General features: G+C 47.5%; 1 protein-coding gene across 1 annotated transcript in view; it reads left to right on the forward strand.

The window, feature by feature from the left end:
* The first annotated feature begins 320 nt into the window (after positions 1–320).
* Positions 321–18,089, forward strand: part of LOC111159075 (ZXD family zinc finger C) — a 38,402-nt gene continuing 20,633 nt past the window's right edge. The window contains exons 1-7 of the mRNA XM_022521459.1: positions 321–1,287; positions 3,811–3,963; positions 4,059–4,137; positions 5,107–5,237; positions 9,210–9,380; positions 12,860–13,548; positions 15,428–15,512. Of these exons, the coding sequence (XP_022377167.1) occupies positions 321–1,287; positions 3,811–3,963; positions 4,059–4,137; positions 5,107–5,237; positions 9,210–9,380; positions 12,860–13,548; positions 15,428–15,512 (2,275 nt within the window). The remainder of the gene's footprint in view (positions 1,288–3,810; positions 3,964–4,058; positions 4,138–5,106; positions 5,238–9,209; positions 9,381–12,859; positions 13,549–15,427; positions 15,513–18,089) is intronic.

Raw genomic sequence — 18,089 nt, forward strand, 5'->3', positions numbered from 1 at the left:
AGTCCGGCGAGCGTCGTTCCCCATGCAGGGAGTCAGGATGCGGCTTGCACGGTCAGGGCTCGCTAAAACCCCCAGGCTCGGCGGCGAGCAGCACCCGCAGGACCCCGTCCGGGTGGCGCAGACCACCCCCGGCCTGGCAGGCCCCGCGCGGCGCCCCGCGGCTCACGCGCACGCGCAGCTCCGGGCCGGAGTCCGGCTGTGCTCCGCGCCGGGCTTTGGTGTCGACCCGTCGCGGCGGCCGCACGGCGTCGCGCACGGCTGGGCGGGGCGGACCGCGCTTCCTCCGAGGCTGCGGCTGGGACGCCGCGGCTGGGCCCAAGATGGACCTTCCGAAGCTGCTCGCAGCCCCTACCGCGCGCGGAGCCCAACATGGCGGCGGCGGCGGCCCCGGCCGACTCCGCCGAGGCCCGGGGCCACCGCCCAGCCCGGGCCCGGCGCGCCGCCGCCTGCTACTGCTCCGGGGCCCCGAAGATGGCGGGCCGGGGCCGCTGTGCGGGGAGGCCCGGGCGGCGTCGGCGGGCCCGGGGCCGAGCCCCCCGCCCCCCGAGGACGGTGGCGACTCTTTCGTGGTGCTGCTGGAAGTGGCGCGCGGCGGTGCGGCCGAGGACCCCGGGCGGCGGGAGGTGGGGCCCGGCGCTGGCGCGAGCCCAATCACCCACTCCGAGCCTGGCCCCAGCGGCGCAGCCGCCGCCCCCGGGTCCGGCGCGGCTCTCGCGGGCACCGTCACCATTAACAGCCAGGACCTGCTGGTGCGCTTCGATCACGGCGTCTTCACGCTGGCCGCCGCGCCGCCGCAGCCGGGCCAGCCTCCCCGAGGCCCGCCCGCGCCGCCGGGCGAGGAGGCCGCGAGCCCGGCCGAGGGCCGCCGGGGTCCCCAGGGTCCGGGCTCTGGTGCCCCGGGCTACCGCTGTCCCGAGCCGCAGTGCGCGCTCTCCTTCGCCAAGAAGCACCAGCTCAAGGTGCACCTGCTGACGCACGGCGGCAGCCAGGGCCGGCGGCCCTTCAAGTGCCCGCTGGACGGCTGCGGCTGGGCCTTCACTACCTCCTACAAGCTCAAGCGGCACCTGCAGTCGCACGACAAGCTGCGGCCCTTCGGCTGCCCGGTGGGCGGCTGCGGCAAGAAGTTTACCACCGTGTACAACCTCAAGGCGCACATGAAGGGCCACGAGCAGGAGAACTTGTTCAAGTGCGAGGTGTGCTCCGAGCGCTTTCCCACGCACGCCAAACTCAGCTCCCACCAGCGCAGCCACTTCGAGCCGGAGAGGCCCTACAAGTGTGACTTTCCCGGTAACCGCGCGCCACGGGCCTGCGGGCGGGCTTCGGGGGGCTCCCGGGGCCCCAGGTGCAAATTCAGCCGCCCGCAGTGGGTGCGGCGTCGCCCTGCTGTTCATCTGGGCAGGATTTAAGTTCCATGGGCCAAGAGTGAGGGGCGGGAACGGAGCACTCTCGTATTCATGTTCCAGTTCTTTCCAGGTGATTTGGGTTTGACACCTCAGCCCTGTACTGCTGTGGGGATCTCGACAAAGGAAGCACAAGTAATTACAGCCTTCCTTCCCCACGGTGGGGGCAACAGGTCTCTCTTAAGGTGCTTCAGGTTAATGAAGGTGATAAAGCATCTTACTAGAGATTTGACTTATGAGTCAGGTGTCTGTTTTCTTGGGGGTTTCATCAGTTAGAAATTAAGGTATCAGATACTTAGGTGGCACAGATGAGTCTGGCCAGGTGGAACACTCTAAGGCCCACAGGGGATAGTCACAGGTGTGTGGTGCAGTGCAGTTTTCTGGCCTTTTATGCTTTTATCTTCTTTGGACTTCACAGTTTTGGGAAGTCCTAAAAATGATCATTTTACAGAGGAAGAGTCTGAGGCCCAGTAATGTGGATAAAATCCAGTGAAGGGTTCTTTCCCCTCTGTCATTGCCTGCAGTAGGAGGGAATGCAGGGTCCAAAACCGTGAACTCCACCAGGAGAGGCAGATTTACATGCTCCAAGAGGGAGAGTGTGCCTCCCCAGGAGGAAGAGAAGATTCCTACCTGGGAAGGAGTTGGCTTGCGTGGGCTGGGGTGAAAGGCAGTGCTGGTGGGTGACACTGCAAAGCCAAGGCAGGGAGTGCCGGCTGTGATGGTGTTGGCGGGGTGGCCAGTGAAGTTGGGAGAGTGTGGGAGGGCCCAGTAGAGGGGAGGGACCTTCTCCATCCTCTTCCTTAAAATAGAACCTCAACTAGGTGCCTAGCATGTGCCTTCCATGTGTATTGATGCATTATATATGTGCAGTGCTCTCACAGTAATGTGTTTGTTAGAAAATATACTTAAATTATAGGGATTTTGAAAGGGTGAAATGAAAAACACATTAATAGGTTCTAGTTTCTTTTTTCCCCATATGCTTGTGGACGGGCTTGTGCATCCCTCTTTGTGGAGATCATAGGTTTAGACCGTTTCAGAACCTTTCTATATTATACACTATGTATCTGGCTTATAGACTGCTCCTGAGTAAAGTGTATTAAGAGCATCATTTCAAGTGTAATACTAGGAAGATGAGGGATTTAGCTTGCTTTAGGGTATGAAATCCTCCCGAGAGTTTTGGGTTGGATGATCAGAGGTGTTCCACATGGGTGGGTTCAGGGGAGGGAACTGTGAAGCCTCACTAAATGTTCTAGACCTGAGTTTGCTGAGGCATTGGGAGTGGTGAGGGGTTCCTGTAAGAAAGATGGCAGAGGCAGGATCAAAGGGCTTGACTGTTGATTGCAGGGAGGGTGGTTCTTGGTAAGGCAGAGAGATTTACCTCTTAGAGTGTGTGAATGCACCAAAGCCCAAAATAGGGAATGAGGGGGGTGGGAGGGGAAAGCAGATTTATGCCAAAGAGGAGGAGCAGGATGATTTGGGGGCATTTAGGAAGAGGAGCATTTCCCAGTTGAGTGTTGCTAGGAAAAGTAGGGTTCCTGGGGCTCAGTGCTTTGAGGCGGTGATGTGCAGCGTGTATCTGCTTGGTGGTTTATAGGCACGATGGTAGCATGTTACAGGTTCTGGGAAGAGCTGCCTCAAAGATAGGAATCTTGCAACCTGGTGTTTTCTACTCTATTTAAACACTGAACCTTTTTGTCAAAGGAGAGCTATTGATGTGGAAAGTTTGGGGATTGCTGAGGTAGGTTCCTTTCTGGTGGCTCAAGTGGGGTTGAAGATGGAAGTGAAGGAAAAGGCCATGTGAATGATGACTCTGGGAGCCTCCTTTGACAGCAGGGAATCCTGGTGAGATAAGCAGAAGGAAAAGAAGCCAGGTGACAGTGGGGGCTGCTGCCCTTTGCAGAGGATGTCAAAGAGGACATTTGTAATTGCAGAGGACACAGCGTCACGTGCAAGGGCAAATAAGAAGTCTCAGATAGAACAATGGTTTGTGGCCCTTCAGGTTCAGCCCTCCCAGACAGAATCCTTGTTCCTTAGTATCTAATATCTCTTGTTGGGTTTTTCGTGGCCTCACACAGACAGCATTGACATTTGAGTTCACAAAATGTAAGAAATAATGTGCTGTGGAAACGGGAAGCATGTGGCTGTGATTGGAGGACTTTCCCTTGATCACGCCTTCATAGCTAAATCATAGCACAGCAGGTGGCCTGCCTGTGCTTGCTGGCTGCCCTTAGCCACCGCTACAAAGACAGTTGTCAATGGTTATAACAGTGGTTGTAACTTTCTGGACTTGCTTCTATCTCATTTTCTTGTTTGCTTCAGTGTGAATGGTGTCCTGGAGTGGTGACTAGTTTAGCTGTGGTATGTGATTTTTGTCACACCAGTGAGCAGGGTTTGTGTTTTCTTTGTTCAGGCTGCGAGAAGACATTCATCACAGTGAGTGCTCTGTTTTCCCATAACCGAGCTCACTTCAGGGAACAAGAACTCTTTTCTTGCTCCTTTCCTGGGTGCAGCAAACAATATGACAAAGCTTGTCGCCTGAAAATTCACCTGAGAAGTCATACAGGTAATGAGCTGGAGAATACAGCATTTGTACTTAAGATTTGCCTTTGTGGTAGCTTGCATTTATGATTACGTGGCATAATTTTTTTGTTTTCTAAGGTGAAAGACCTTTTATTTGTGACTCTGACAGTTGTGGCTGGACCTTTACCAGCATGTCTAAACTCCTGCGACACAAAAGGTAATCTTTACATTTCACTTGAATTACCCATATAGAAAATGAGTGAGTTAGTTGTTTGTCAGTAGCAGAAGCCTGTGGATTAAATATCTGTCGATTTTTTTAAGTTATAAGGAAAGGAGCCCATTGTAGATAGTTTGGAAAGTTCAGAAAGCTGTAAAAAGAAAACCACGCAGCATCTGATCACCTAATGTCAGTTTTTCTGTGTTATACTTGTTTTTAAATGTAGTTTATGTACTTTATACAAAATTCAATATTTAAAAAAGGTAACATTGTGGAAGCAGCTTTCCTGATGTCATTATAAACTTTCCATACTGGTAACGATGTCCTTGGGGGGCTTTGTCTATGTGCAGGTGTTGTTCAGCACTTTACCTTTAACTTCTCTCCTTTAACCGTCACAATGACCATGGCTTTGATGTTCTTACTTCAGACTTTGATGTTCCTACTCTCCCTGGTTTGCATTGGGACGGAGAGGTTGGGTGGTTTGTCCATGCTTGCACAGCTGGGGATTTGAGGGGTTTAAGTATAACAACATTACTAGAAAAGTACTGTATTTGTGCATGAACTTGAGGGGGTCCTTTTAGCATTGCCATTGATTTTCTGTGCATGCTTTTCTTTGCCCTCTGCAGCTTGGAAACCTTGTTTGTTAGCAGAATCTCTCAACATTGGAGGTAGCTTTGTCAATACATTTGGGACCCAGCCATTTGTTCCTAGATTGAAGCAGTACTAATTGTCATGTCTGACTTTTGAGTCAGCCTTGTCATTAAAGTAGAATTTCTAATTGCAGGATTAGCTAAATTGCAAACCTGTCCACATGGGTTAGAAAGAATTAAGATTTTCTGAAATGTGCTGATCATTTTCTTTAAATGCTAAGACTTTGTAATTTGCAGAATCTTAAACAAAGAATCACTTCTGAGGTTTGGTGTCTCCGGGTTGTGTGAGTGAAAAATCACTGTTTTTCTCTTCCGGCAGGAAACACGATGACGACCGGAGGTTTACTTGCCCCGTTGAAGGCTGTGGGAAGTCATTCACCAGAGCAGAGCACCTGAAAGGCCATAGCATCACCCACCTGGGCACAAAGCCATTCGAGTGTCCCGTGGAAGGTAGATTTTAATAGATTACTTTGAGCTGTAAACTAGTATGTGACTGCATCGTTGTAAGTTTAAGTTGTTTAAAGGTAAGTTTTATTTGCTTCAAGGCAAGGCGAGTGTAAGTTGCAGCATTAGATTTAATTGGCCGGTTTTTAGTTAATTCTTTTATCTTGGGAGTAGTGTATTGAAAAGAACAGATTTCAGAATCAGACCAGACCTGGTTTGGCTCTTGGCTCTGAAGTGCACTCCCTAGATTCGTGGCTCTAGTTATTACCTGTTTAATTTGGTGGTTGTGAGGAGTAGGTGAAATGACCTGTTGGAAAGTCCTGTTTTGGCGTCTGGCACCTATCATGGATTCAGTAAATGGTAGCTATCTATGCATGCTATGATTGGACAGCAGTCAAGTTATGCTAGCTTTTTGAAAAGGGCATTCAGATGTTTTTTTCTCTGCACAGTGAAGGCACGATTCGTGGGCAGAAGTACGCTCCATGGCTTGTGTGTGCTGGCCTACTATATTTGCTGCAGGTGTGTGGGAGGGCAGAGCAGGTCAGTGTGTACTTGCGAGTCTCCTTCCTGGCTTCCCCTTCCCTCAGGTGATGAACTCAGGCCAGCTTCTCTGGGCATTAATTTCCTTATCTGGAAAAGAGATAATAAAGACCAGTTTGAAGCCAAGACCAGTTCCTAGAATGTCATGAAGGTAATATAGGTGGTTTAACCAAGACATAGTTCCTCCTGTCATCAGAGCTCCAGTTGGGGCACACCAGGTAGACCAGTGCCTATAGGGTGCTGTGGGGACACACCGGTCACCCAGGCTGCTTCTAGAGCATGGGGGCATGGGAGTGGTCTCCCAGTTGGCTGAAGAAGGAGGCGGAGCTCTCCAGGGTTAGAAAGGAGGCAGAAGAGGCCAGTGTAGGAGCATCTCCCAGAATGGTGAGAGCAGCAGGCTGGGTGTTCAGGGCAGGAGTGTGATGGGACCATGACTGAGTTTAGGGCTTAATCTGGTTTCCTGGAGGAGATGGCTTGTGCGTGTACTGGGGCTTGGCAGTGGGAAGGGAGAGAATGCACAGGTGAGAGATAGGAATTGGACAGTGTGCCAGCAGCGTTTGGTGATAGAATTGGGAGTAGGGGTTTTGGGTGAAGCAGTAGTTAGGGCCAGCATCTCACTTGAGGTGGGCACACAGGGCCAGTGGTTGGAAGAAGAGGATGTGCTGCATTTTAGGTGCCCTCAGGCTTTCCAAGTTCAGATGCTCAGGAGGCAGGGATGTACTGCTTGCTGGGCTCAGTGAGGAGGTGGGCTGGAAGTGAGGCTGGTCCACATGGGGATGAGCTAAGCCGTGGAAGTGGATGCAGGGCTCAAGGATTGGTGTATGCTGAAGAGGGGTAACTGAAGGCTTGAGGCTTCCTGGACCCCAGTCCCAACCCTGCCACTTAAGTCACTTTGTAACCTCTGACAAGTGGCTCAAGATCTCTCTGCCTCTTTCCCTCATCTTTGAAGTGGCCCTAAAACCACAGAGGAAAAGCAGTCACATTCCTGGCCATCAAAGGATGTACAAGTGAAAATGAAGTATGTTTTGTTCTCTGTCGAGTTAACAAATATTTTTAAAAATGGAAACCACTGCTAACAAGTGTGGCAGACATCCCTGTTGTGGTTGACTCCTGTCCTTGGCAAAGCAGTTTGGTAAGAAGTGTTTTCAGCACCTCTCCTCTGTGCTGTGCCTCCTTAAGTGTGTGTGGAGGTGTCCCATCTGGAAAGGGGGCTGAGGTATAGAGAACCCCTGGGCACCATGTGGAGCAAGGGACACATTGTAGACGGTGCATCTAGGGATGAACCTGGAGGCATCTGTCCTCTTGTGTGTTTTCCAAATGTTCTCTCCTGAGCCTGACCTGGAAACAAGCTGGAAGCTTTGTTTGAAAGTGAAGTAAGTTCAAAACGCCTCTCAGAGGCAGCCAGAACCCTTAGTCATCTGGCTGTATTCTGTCTTCATAGCCTCTTTGCCTAAAATAGGCCTCCCCCAGGCCCTAGACTCCAGCAGCTCCACCTCGCTATCCCAAGAAGCTTCCACAAGTGCAGTGATGCTCATTCTACTTTCTCCGGCACTGCGCGAGCATTCTGTAGGTTGGAATTGTTTACCTATAGTCTTCATAAGCCCTGTGAGGCGTGTGTCATTCCCACTTTACAGAAAAGGAAAAGGAGACCCAGAAAGAATAAATAAGGCCACATGGCCAGTAGGGTCTGAAGTAGAGTTGCTCCAGAGTGCAAGGTCTGCCCACCCTGCTTGGTGGCCTCCATGCCTTGGGTGGCAGTTGCTCAGCCTGTACACCTTGCTCTGCTGTGTGGCCCCTACCATTTGTCAAGACCCAGTCACCTCAAATGCTACCTACCTCTTGAAACCTTTTTCTCTCAAGAGGTACACTGTTTCTTCTGCTTGTAGAACACTCCATGGCATTAGCACTGGTTTTATTTTGCCCTTTTTTAAGACAGCTGGTTTTCACATCCCTACCAGGTCACAAGCTTGTAGCTACTTAGACCCCTGCTTCCCTCTCTTGTCCCTGTGGTACAGAGCTCCAACAGTGGGAGATTAGGCCAAGAGGAAGGTGGTGATACTTTGTAATTTGTCTTGTTTTCCCTCTGACACACATGTGCAGGTTGATGGTCTTACTGATTCTGGCTAAGCTGTTGAGTAATCAGCAAGACTACTCCACTTCCAGACTCCAATTGTGCTTTGATTTATGGTCATTTGCTTGTCCCTTTGGGCCTCAGTTTCTCAGTAGTAAAATGAGAAGAATTGGCTTTGGTGATATTTTGAGATAGTTTCCAACTCTAAATGTCATAGGGTTCCAGTTTTTTAGTAGTACCTAAGTACAGGTAATTGGTACAAATTTTTAGTGATTGAACTTTTAAGGAGTTGTTTAACACTGAATTTAACTTACTTCGTCCAGCAGCCATGTGTAGCAGGTGAAGAAACAGGCCCAGCATTAACTTGTCAAGGTTATGTGTCTTCTACACAACTGATGGGGAACTTCCTGTCTCCTTTTAAATGGAGTTTGCTTTCAAAATTAATTCCTTGTGTTGGGGAGGAAGAATTTTTTTCTACCCTTCAAGATTGTTCTCGCTGGACTAAATTAAATTGATGTGAGACAGATTAACAGAAAATAAGATTTATTTAATCGTTTATTTATTTTAAAGATTTTATTTATTTATTTGACAGGAGGGAGAGACAGGGAGAGAGGGAATAGAAGCAGGGGAGTGGGAGAGGGAGAAGCAGGTTTCCTGCTGAGCAGGGAGTCCGATGCAGGGCTCAATCCCGGGACCCTGGGATCATGACCTGAGCCGAAGGCAGATGCTCAATGAACCACCCAGGCACCCCTGGAAAATAAAATTTAATTTTATATATATGGAAAACCCACACAGACATGATCTTCAGAGACAGGTAAAATGAATTATATATGTCATCCTGAGCTAAAGAGAAGGGTGGATAGGGACCTGGGACTTTCAGAGGAAAGGAAAGCATTTTACAGGAAAATGGAAATGAGTAAATGTTTGGTGAACAGGTGTTTCCTGGGCTCACAGAAACAATGTGACACAGAGCAGACTTTGCTCAAACAGGCCTTGCTCGATCCTCCCTGTCCCCTATACCTAGTTCATATCATAACATAGTTATCTGTGGTGGTAGCTTTTTTCCTGGAGTATGTCCTCCATCTAAATTCTTTTAGGCAGTAGGCAGAGGGATGTCAAAGTTTATTTCCGAGTCTTTTAGGCCTTGGTTGCTTCCAGCTGGCATAACCTGCATGCCAAAGAGGCCTGGCGTTGGGGCACCCTGCCTTGGCCCCACATTTGTGATGTTGCCCAAAGGGCTATGTGTCTGTCCCTGGTCAGTGGTTGGAGCATGGCATGCATTGTCTTACGATTCCAACGGAGGAAATGTCAGCACTGGTTCCTTGGGGATCCTCAGGTTTACCACTCATTTGTTCTTTTTGTTCCAGGGTGCTGTGCCAGGTTCTCTGCCCGTAGCAGCCTCTACATTCACTCCAAGAAACACCTGCAGGACGTGGGTGCTCCGAAAAGCCGTTGCCCAGTGTCCAGCTGTAACAGACTCTTCACCTCCAAGCACAGCATGAAGGCCCATGTGGTCCGGCAGCATAGCCGGCGCCAAGGTCTGCTCGTTTACATCTCTCTTAGGGCACTGCAGAGATGCGTCTGCTTGACATGTGTCAGAGAAGCTAAAGTGTGTCCTTCCTTCCTTCCTCCGCCCCCTTCAGAAGTTGTCTGGTTATGGATTAAATTAATTGAGCACAACAAAGTCTTACTGGCCCATAAACCATGGCTGCCAAGCTTAGTGTCATCTTTTGGACTGTCTTCTGCCACTTTCTGCCTTTGACCCTAATCCCTCACCTCTGAAGTGCTTCCCTCGAGGAGCATTCAGTTATTTATTTATTTGTTTATTTATTTTCAGTGTTTTTCTTGGTTGGCTTTTCCTAGCATGTGTCTCCTAAGTCTGTCTCTCTCTGTGACTTTTGTCCTGGATTCTGAGCCTACCCCTCCCTTGTTTCTGTCTTCACCCCTCTCTGTCTGGTTGTGCAGAGTGGTGGTTCACCTTGTGAGCAGGGGGCGGGGCTTGAGGGCCTGGGTAGGGGAGAAGGGTGGGAAAACCACAGCAGTAGTCTGGAGCAGGGAGCCTGGTCATCTGGCTGCGTGGTGACATGGGATGATGGTCTGCCTCTCAAGCTGCACGCACAGCCCTGTGGGCAGACTGTTGAGGGGTGTGGGCAGCCATGCGCTGCCTCTGACCTGGAGCTCGCACCATCCTGCTCTCTGGGGCGCAGTGGGGTTGCTGCTCCTGGCAGGGGAAGCCCTCGCTAGCCTTAGAGTCATTTGAGTGGGTTGCCTCCCTGCCACCTGTGTGACAGGCAGCAGGAGCGTTGGGGCACAGCTACTTCCCAGCCATGGGATCTAGGCTAGGGCACAGGTCCTTGAGCTTTGGTTTTTCATATTTAAAACATGGAAGAGAATTTGTGTAGTGTTCTGAAGGAAACATCCTTCCTCTGGCTTCTTCCCATCCTGTTACAGATGTGGTCACGTCACTCCTTTGGCTCTAACAGTAATTGCCATTTCGCTTGGGATTTAAGAAGCTGCCCTTCTGAACTCTAGGTGTTGATGAGGACTCATATGAGAGGCTGTCACCTCAACTCACAGAGTCTAGTCAGGAGCTGTAGGCTGGTCTTGAGAGGCCCTCAGTGGTCGGGTTGCTACTTCTGTCTCTAGAACTTAGCCCTCGCCCCTCCTGGCTCTGAGCTAGCACTATGGGACACTGTGCACCCGGCTCTCTGTGCTCCTGCTCTTCTCCCTTTCCTGGCTTGGTTCATTCGGAGCTCAGCAACAGCATCATCCCTTCCACACAAGTTTCCTTAGTCTCTGTCTCCATGTGAGAGCCTCTTAGGGGCTCTGTAGTGCCTGTGTTTCCCAGGCTCAGAATTTATAATGTGCCATTGACTGACTTGCGTGTCATTCTTCTCTGCTGTGGTCAGGGGTGGATAACTAGGTAGTGTCCCAGTGCTATAGCCTTGTGAGAAACGGGTGCTTGGGAATCTGCCTTGTTGTGGACTGACGCTGCCAGGGGCTCTGCTAGACCCTGGGCTGGGTGTTGGAGTTCCCTCTCAGTGATCCTGGGGCAGGGGCATCTTCACTGCTCCATTCCTAATGAAGCCGAGGTGGATAGGAGAGGGACTTGTCTGAGGTCCCATACACTGGGAAGTGCTGGAGCGAGGTCATGCTTATAACCTTGGTCTAGATGCTCTATTAATTAATGTTTAATGATTTCTGAATATCTGGGCCTTGCAATAGCAGGTGTCCAGAAGATATCTGTGATTTCAAGGCTAAATAGGAAATTTATGAACAAATTGGTGTCTGTTTGCACTGAGATGATTATTACTAATTTTTTTATTATCAAGATAGTGAAGGAAATTTTTGGGAGGTTTTGTAATAGAGACTGTTTTCCATTTTTAATTTCTGAATCTCTGCCATTTTTTAAAGTTGTTTTATTGGTACTGAGATACTTAGTGAAGAAGCAATAATATATCGATACTATTTTTCAGCTTTGAAGTAGTAATGACAACTGAAGAAGATAATAATCGGGATTTGATTATTAATTTAGTTTGGAAGGGTCTGTTGTGGATTTCTTTCATAGGTTTGCATTAAAACTATAGTAGGCACTCTTACATGGTGTCCACCACTAAAAAGTATGAGTTTGGGATTAGCTAACAGTTGGTGCAGGAGGAATAGAACCAAAGAACTGAGAGAGCCTTTCCCTCTGGCCAGGCACTGGCATGTTCTAGAAGCTTCAGCTACAAATTTCTTGGGAAGGATTAACTTGAGGGCCCTGTTTGGCTCCCTTACCCAAATATTTTATACTCCCATCTTCCTGTTTGCTTGCTGCTTGAACAGTCCTGGGATTTGGGATGATTGATTGGGTTCACTGGTGTATAAATTTCTGACTTGAATATTCATTGAAATTTTTTAAGATTTTATTTTTAAGTAATTTCAACACCCAATGTGGACTCGAACCCACAGCCCCAACCAAGATGAAGAGTCACGTGCTCCATTGACTAAGCCAGCCTGCACCGTTCAGTGAAATTCTGTAAAAGTATGCTAATGCTCACTATTCCTCCAAGGGTAGTCTGTTTAAGTTACTATAATTGAGTGATAAGAGAATCAAATATTTGATGAGTGAAATGACCAACAACAGAGGCTGAATGAACAATCAAGACTAAAGAGGGATTTACTAGAATTAATTTTTCTGTGATTATTAAGTACTGCTTAGGGGCGAGGTGCCAGTGCATGGTGCTAAAGAGACATTGTTGGTGAGATAGACTCCCTGCCTTCAGGATGATCAAGGAAAGAGTTTTTGAGTTTAGAACTACGGTGGTGGGGGGAGAAGGAGAGCCTATCAGGAGATGCTCCAGGGAGGGGACACAACTCCAGAGTGCCTGGGGGGCTGATGTCTTAGTTCTCTATAGTCCGTAGGGTTTGGACCTTGAGCCAGGGCATTTATTCCAGAGCATGCCAGACAGGACAGTTTTTTTACCCACTGATCACCCCCAGATGACTCAAATTTGTTTTGGAATGGCAGCTAGTTGTGGAGTGGGGTATAGATTTTGATGAGACGTGAGCTGACACCAGCCGACTCCAAAAATATCCTGGAGCCGGAGTTTCAGCTTGTGTCTGACTTCTGAAGATTTGTGGTCTGGGTTAGGTTTTACAGGCTTCTGAGGGCACTTCTTGTGTAGCAGAACGAGCATAGCGTTTGAAGCCAGAAAGACATGGATTCAATTCTTCCCTCTTTCTGTTACAAGTTGATGTGACTTTAGGAAGTATTATTTAGACTCTCAGGTCATTTCCTGTCTGGAGGAATCCCTGTGAGCTCAAGGATTTGAGGGAGTGTACTTAGAATGCCTCATAGGTTATCAAGCAATGCCTTTCTTCAGCCTATGGCCACCTTCGATGCACCAGGTGGCCCGGGCAGGAGGAGTAGATGTTACCTTGATGGCTTGCTTACTGCGTAACGTCTCAGCATGAACAAAACCTCTGAGTCTGCTCAAAGTGCATAAGACAACTGGAGTGTTCATTTCTCTTTCAGATCTCTTCCCTCAGCTTGGAGCTCCGAGTTCTCTTACGCATAGCAGTGAACTTGGCAGCCCAGGCCAAAGTGAGCTGAATAACCTAGACCTGGCAGCGCTCTTCTCTGACGCACCTGGTGATGGTGGGAGTGCGGCGGGGGCCTCAGACGAGGCACTGAACTCTGGCATCCTGACTATTGATGTTACTTCTGTGAGCGCCTCACTCGGAGGGAACCTTCCCGCTAATAATAGTTCCTTGGGGCCCATGGACCCACTGGTGTTGGTGGCCCATAGTGACATTCCTCCAAGCCTGGATAGCCCTCTCGTTCTTGGGACAGCAGCCACCGTTCTTCAACAAGGCAGCTTCAGTATGGATGACGTACAGACCGTAAACGCAGGAGCTTTAGGTTGTTTGGTAGCTCTGCCTGTGAAGAACTTGAGTCCGGACCCACAGGCTTTGACCGCAGGTGGTCATTTAGCAGACACCACCTCCACACTGACCTCTCCGAGCCCCCCACCTGGAGACACCGGTGGCCCAGAGTTGCTGGCTCCAATCAAAGTGGAACCGGCCTCACCTTCCAGCCCCGACACTGTAAGGCAGCAGGAACGGAGCCGAGGGGCTCCCAGGTCGGTGTTCTGCAGCCCTGCGGAAAAGCACAGTCCTCAGAAAGACACGGGGTTCAGTGCGGGGACCGGCAGCTTCTATTTGGTATGAAGTGCTCTATTCAGTCGCCACCGCATAACTCGCTTCTCTTACACTCAGTTTTGAGGATGTTCTGGATTAATCGTTCATGTGCAGACATTTCTTACTGGTTTGCGAAAAGATGGAGCCCTGGACTACAAGTCTGGAAATCTGAATTCTGATCTTGAGTCTGGAACTGACTAGGTTTTACGACCTTAAGGAAATCACTTATCCTGTCTGAGCCTTAAGTTCTCATTTATTTCTAAAATGAGGAGGTTTGGCTAGATGATTTCTAAGGTCCTTTTGAGTTCTGTGATTCTGTGATGATGTGTTTCTTTTCTTGAAAAAAAAAAATGGGGTATTTCGTAATGTTGAAATGTTCTGCCTTTGTGCTTTTCATGGAATAACAGGTCCTTAGACTTACTAATGGCCAGAGGAAGAGGAATCGTGACATCAGGTTTAATGGAAACTTTAAAACCATGCAGAAAAATTAAAAAAAAAAAAAAAAATTAGAATTAACAAGGAAAAAAGGGAGTGGTTTGTGAGCTTTTGTTTCTGGAGGGTTTTAAGAGTACTTCTCCAATTTTGAGGCTCGGCAGTTAATATACTTTAATTATATTTATATCAGTTAGTACATTTAATATAATTTAATTTAAAATAATTTAATTAAAGATTCTTGGGGGAGAGTCTGATTATTTCCTCAGTCTCAGATGGGAGTGATCAACTAGGTTTTTTCTTTGTGGCACAGGTTAAATTAGATGGTGATATTTATATTCAAAATGTTAAATCTTATTTTACCACAGTTTTTTAAAAAAAAGATAAATCCTTCGAATTTGAATTTGAATCAGTTGTGAGGGATGTGGTAACCCATCTACCATGAGCCTTTCAGTCTGAGAGAAGCACAGTCTGTCATAACTTTTCTGATGGCTCTCACTTGTCGGTGGCCTAGCCATACTTGCCAGCCTTTGCTCAGGTGGCCAGAGCAGTTGCTAAGCCACCCAGGTGACTGGGCCAGAATGGGGAGGTGGCCGAGACTCAGAGGTCACTGGGGAGGCAGGGCCTGTGTGGAGGGCCTTGATACCTTGGGAAACCATAGTTCCTTGGTGTCACTGCATCTCCAGAGCTGTGACTGTGGGTGGAGGCAGGAGGAGCCACCATGACCTTGATCCTGACTCCTTGTTCATTTTCTCGCTAGCTGTGTGACGTTGGGCTGCCTCGATTCTCTGAGCACAGATGGTGTGTGGTGAATGGGTTACAGGTATGCCACAAGCTGTTGAGGGATGTTCTTTTTGTAGTGATAAGCATTGAGATGTTTTTCTTATCAAACATTGACAAATTTACAGAAGTGAAGTCCCATTTGAATACTGTTTGGATACCTCCATAAACTTTCTGAATTCAGTAATGTAGTTCTTGTTTTGGCGTGTATAACTTTTGAGTCCGGCACCTGACACCAGAGCGGCCTCTGTAGTGGGTTTATGAAATAGGGTCTCCCCGGGTCTGCCGTACAAGTGTAGTGTGGCATGTTCTGGAAAATGTTGAGAAGTGCTGCAGTTAATTAACCCTGAACCAGCAAGGGAAGGCTGCTTGTTTCAGACAGCAGAGAAGTATGTAACTCCTTTTATACCAGTTTCTGTGTAAAGTATTTTAATATGTTTAGACTTTGGAGGAATAAACTTTGCTTCTCTGGATAATAAAATTATGTATATTGTTCCAACTCTCATTCTGTTTAGTTGTCACTGTAATTGGATGTAACATTTGATTCTCCGTGAACCTTTGCTGGAGATCCTCAGAGATTATTGGACTCAACTCTGTTCAGGAGGCAGACTTAGTACATTTCCGTAGTTCCTTTGCTACCCTTCCTTTACTATTTGGAACGAGTGACTGACATGCTTTTCTTTGGTCTCAGGAAAGTGGGGGCTCAGCAAGAACTGATTCCCGAGCCATTCAACTAGCCAAGAAAAAAAAGCAGAAAGGAACTGGGAGCAACGCAGGTGAGGCTGTGTGTGCTGGGGGATTGAGGGATCTGAGTCACCCTGGGCCTTAATTAAGGACAGAAGAAACACGCAGAATAGGTGTTTCTATGTTCTTTGTGTTACTTTTATGTTCAAAATGCCCTTTATCAATTCCTTAGTTTTATGTGAACCTAAGAAAAAATTATCCATTAAGGAAAAATTATCAGCAAGATTTCCAGCATCAGTATAGACATGTTTTATTTATCTAAAAATGCTGTGCAAAAGTTAGTGGTCGCAGACTCCAGTGTCTGCTACCTACCAGGCTGCTAGGACAAAGAATAGACTGGTCAGGGGTCAGAAGAGCAGAAGTGTGAACTTGAAATTAACTGGCCACTGGCCCCTTACCTTGGCACTGGGAAGAGCCTGGGGACAAGACTGCAGCTGTCCCAGGAGCAGGGTTCCATGGAGCCAGCCCCTGGGTGGCACGTGGCATTATGGGTACCTAGTTCCGAGTTCTGTTGAAATCTTGTCATTTTAAAATGTCAGCAGTTTTTTTTGGAATTAAAAAAACAAAACAAAACAAAAAAAACAGTGGACCAAACCAGACCTGCTGGTTTGTGGCTTCAAATATCTGTCCAGAAAGTGGGGTAGTGGGATGCGATGCTTAAAGAAACTGTGGCAATCCTTTTGTAAAGGTAATAGTGATTTCTTCTAATACCATTTTCTGCATATTTCATGTGTCTCTTTACCTAAAATTTGTTTGAAGAATATCAAAGGGTAGGGTGCCTGGTTGACTCAGTTGGTTAGGTGTCTAACTCTTGGTTTTGGCTCAGCTCCTGAGCTCATGGGTGGTAGGATAGAGCCCTGAGTCTGTCTCTGCGCTCAGCAGTGAGTCTGCTGGAGATTCTCTCTCTTCCTCTCTGTCCCTCCTTTCACAAACGCATGTGTTTGCTTGCTTGCACACGCTCTCTCTGAAATAATAAATGTTTTTAAAAAAAGAATAGTGATTTCTATAATCAGAGAAAATGTACAGTGAATTATACAACAATGAATTATACAGTGTAGGGTTAGCAATACAATTTTATGTTTTTCTGTTTGTAATAGCATGGCTTCTTTCACTCCCTATTTTCTGTTAATTAGTTGTCTTAAAGCAGATACTGCCCTATAATGGATGTCATTCATGTCCCTGTTCATGGTGACTGGGGAAGGGTTCAGGGCAGTTCAGGAAGTGTCCAGATGGCACTTGGAGAGATAATAAAAGAAGGTGTGGGTGGAGGGGAGAGGAGATAGGTAGAGGGAAAGAATTCAGCACAGACTAGGCAAAGTCCATGAAGGGAGCCAGCTGCCTTTAGCCTGATAGGTAATCTCCATTTGAAGGAAGAAAAACACTGAGCATTCAGGGATACAGTGTGTGTCACATTGATTGCATTGCTTTGGAGTCATCTATAGAGGGGGTTTTATTTTTAATTGTTTTTATAAATATTTCAGCATTATCTTTTAATAAGAAGGTCACTTAAAAAGCATAGTGATATGTTATCACTTCTTTAAAAAATAACAGTATTTCCTTTATGTCTAATAAGTGTTCAAATTTTCAGTTGTCTCAAAAGCTGTAAATGTTTCTTGTAATTGTCTGCTTAAATCAGAATACAAGTAAGTCTCCTCTTACTCTTGGTTGGTATGTTTCTTAAGTATCTTTAACATGTATAGGTCTCTCCATTTCTCGCTGGTGTATTTGTGGAAGAAACCAGGTGGCTTGCTCTGTCAAGTTGGCCAGTCTAGATTTGGCCAATGGCATCCTTTTTAGTTTAACAGGTTTCCTCTGTCATCTGGGGTTCCTGTAAATCAGTACCTAGAGGCTTGATCTGATGTGTCAGCCGTTGGGGGTTGATGAAAGTCATTTGCCAGTGGTGGGTCCATGACATCTGGTGGTTGGTCTGTCCTGTGTTGTTAGCAGCCACTGATGACCATGACTGGATTTATTAATTCCTGAAGATTTGCAAAAGATACTTCTCATTTCATTACTAGCTAGAATTCTGTAAAGAGCAGCTTCTCATCTATTCTTTACCTTGAGGTACAGTCATACTGGAATGTCAGGATAAATGTCTGAGCGTTTTTCTTCATCAGTTTTCAAAGTAATGAACTGGTTTCTTTGCATCCTCCAGTGGTGGTCAGAGTACTTTTATACACTCGTTGATTTAAACATTTTTTAAAAAAATATTTTATTTATTTGACAGAGAGATCACAAGCAGGCAGAGAGGCAGGCAGAGAGGAGGAAGCAGGCTCCCTGCGGAGCAGCGAGGCCGATGTGGGACTCAATCCCAGGACCCTGGGATCATGACCTGAGCTGAAGGCAGAGGCTTTAACCCACTGAGTCACCCAGGTGCCCTGATTTAAACATTTTATAGACTTTTTTAAGGGGAAATAATCTCCAACCTCCAAATGTTTATGTAGTAGAATTTTCTTGTATTTATGAGGGCTTACATATTTGCCCCCCACATATCTTTCTTGAAAAGCCCTCATGAAGTCTTGTCGTTAGCCAAGAGATAGAGAAATGATCCCTTTTCCAGAATCTTTGGGGCCAACTCTATTTCCCCTTCACCCCTTGTCATTTTATTG

Source organism: Enhydra lutris, unplaced genomic scaffold (genome assembly GCF_002288905.1).
Source record: "Enhydra lutris kenyoni isolate GAN:26980312 unplaced genomic scaffold, ASM228890v2 scaffoldscaffold66, whole genome shotgun sequence".
NCBI classification, from domain to species: Eukaryota; Metazoa; Chordata; class Mammalia; order Carnivora; family Mustelidae; genus Enhydra; species Enhydra lutris.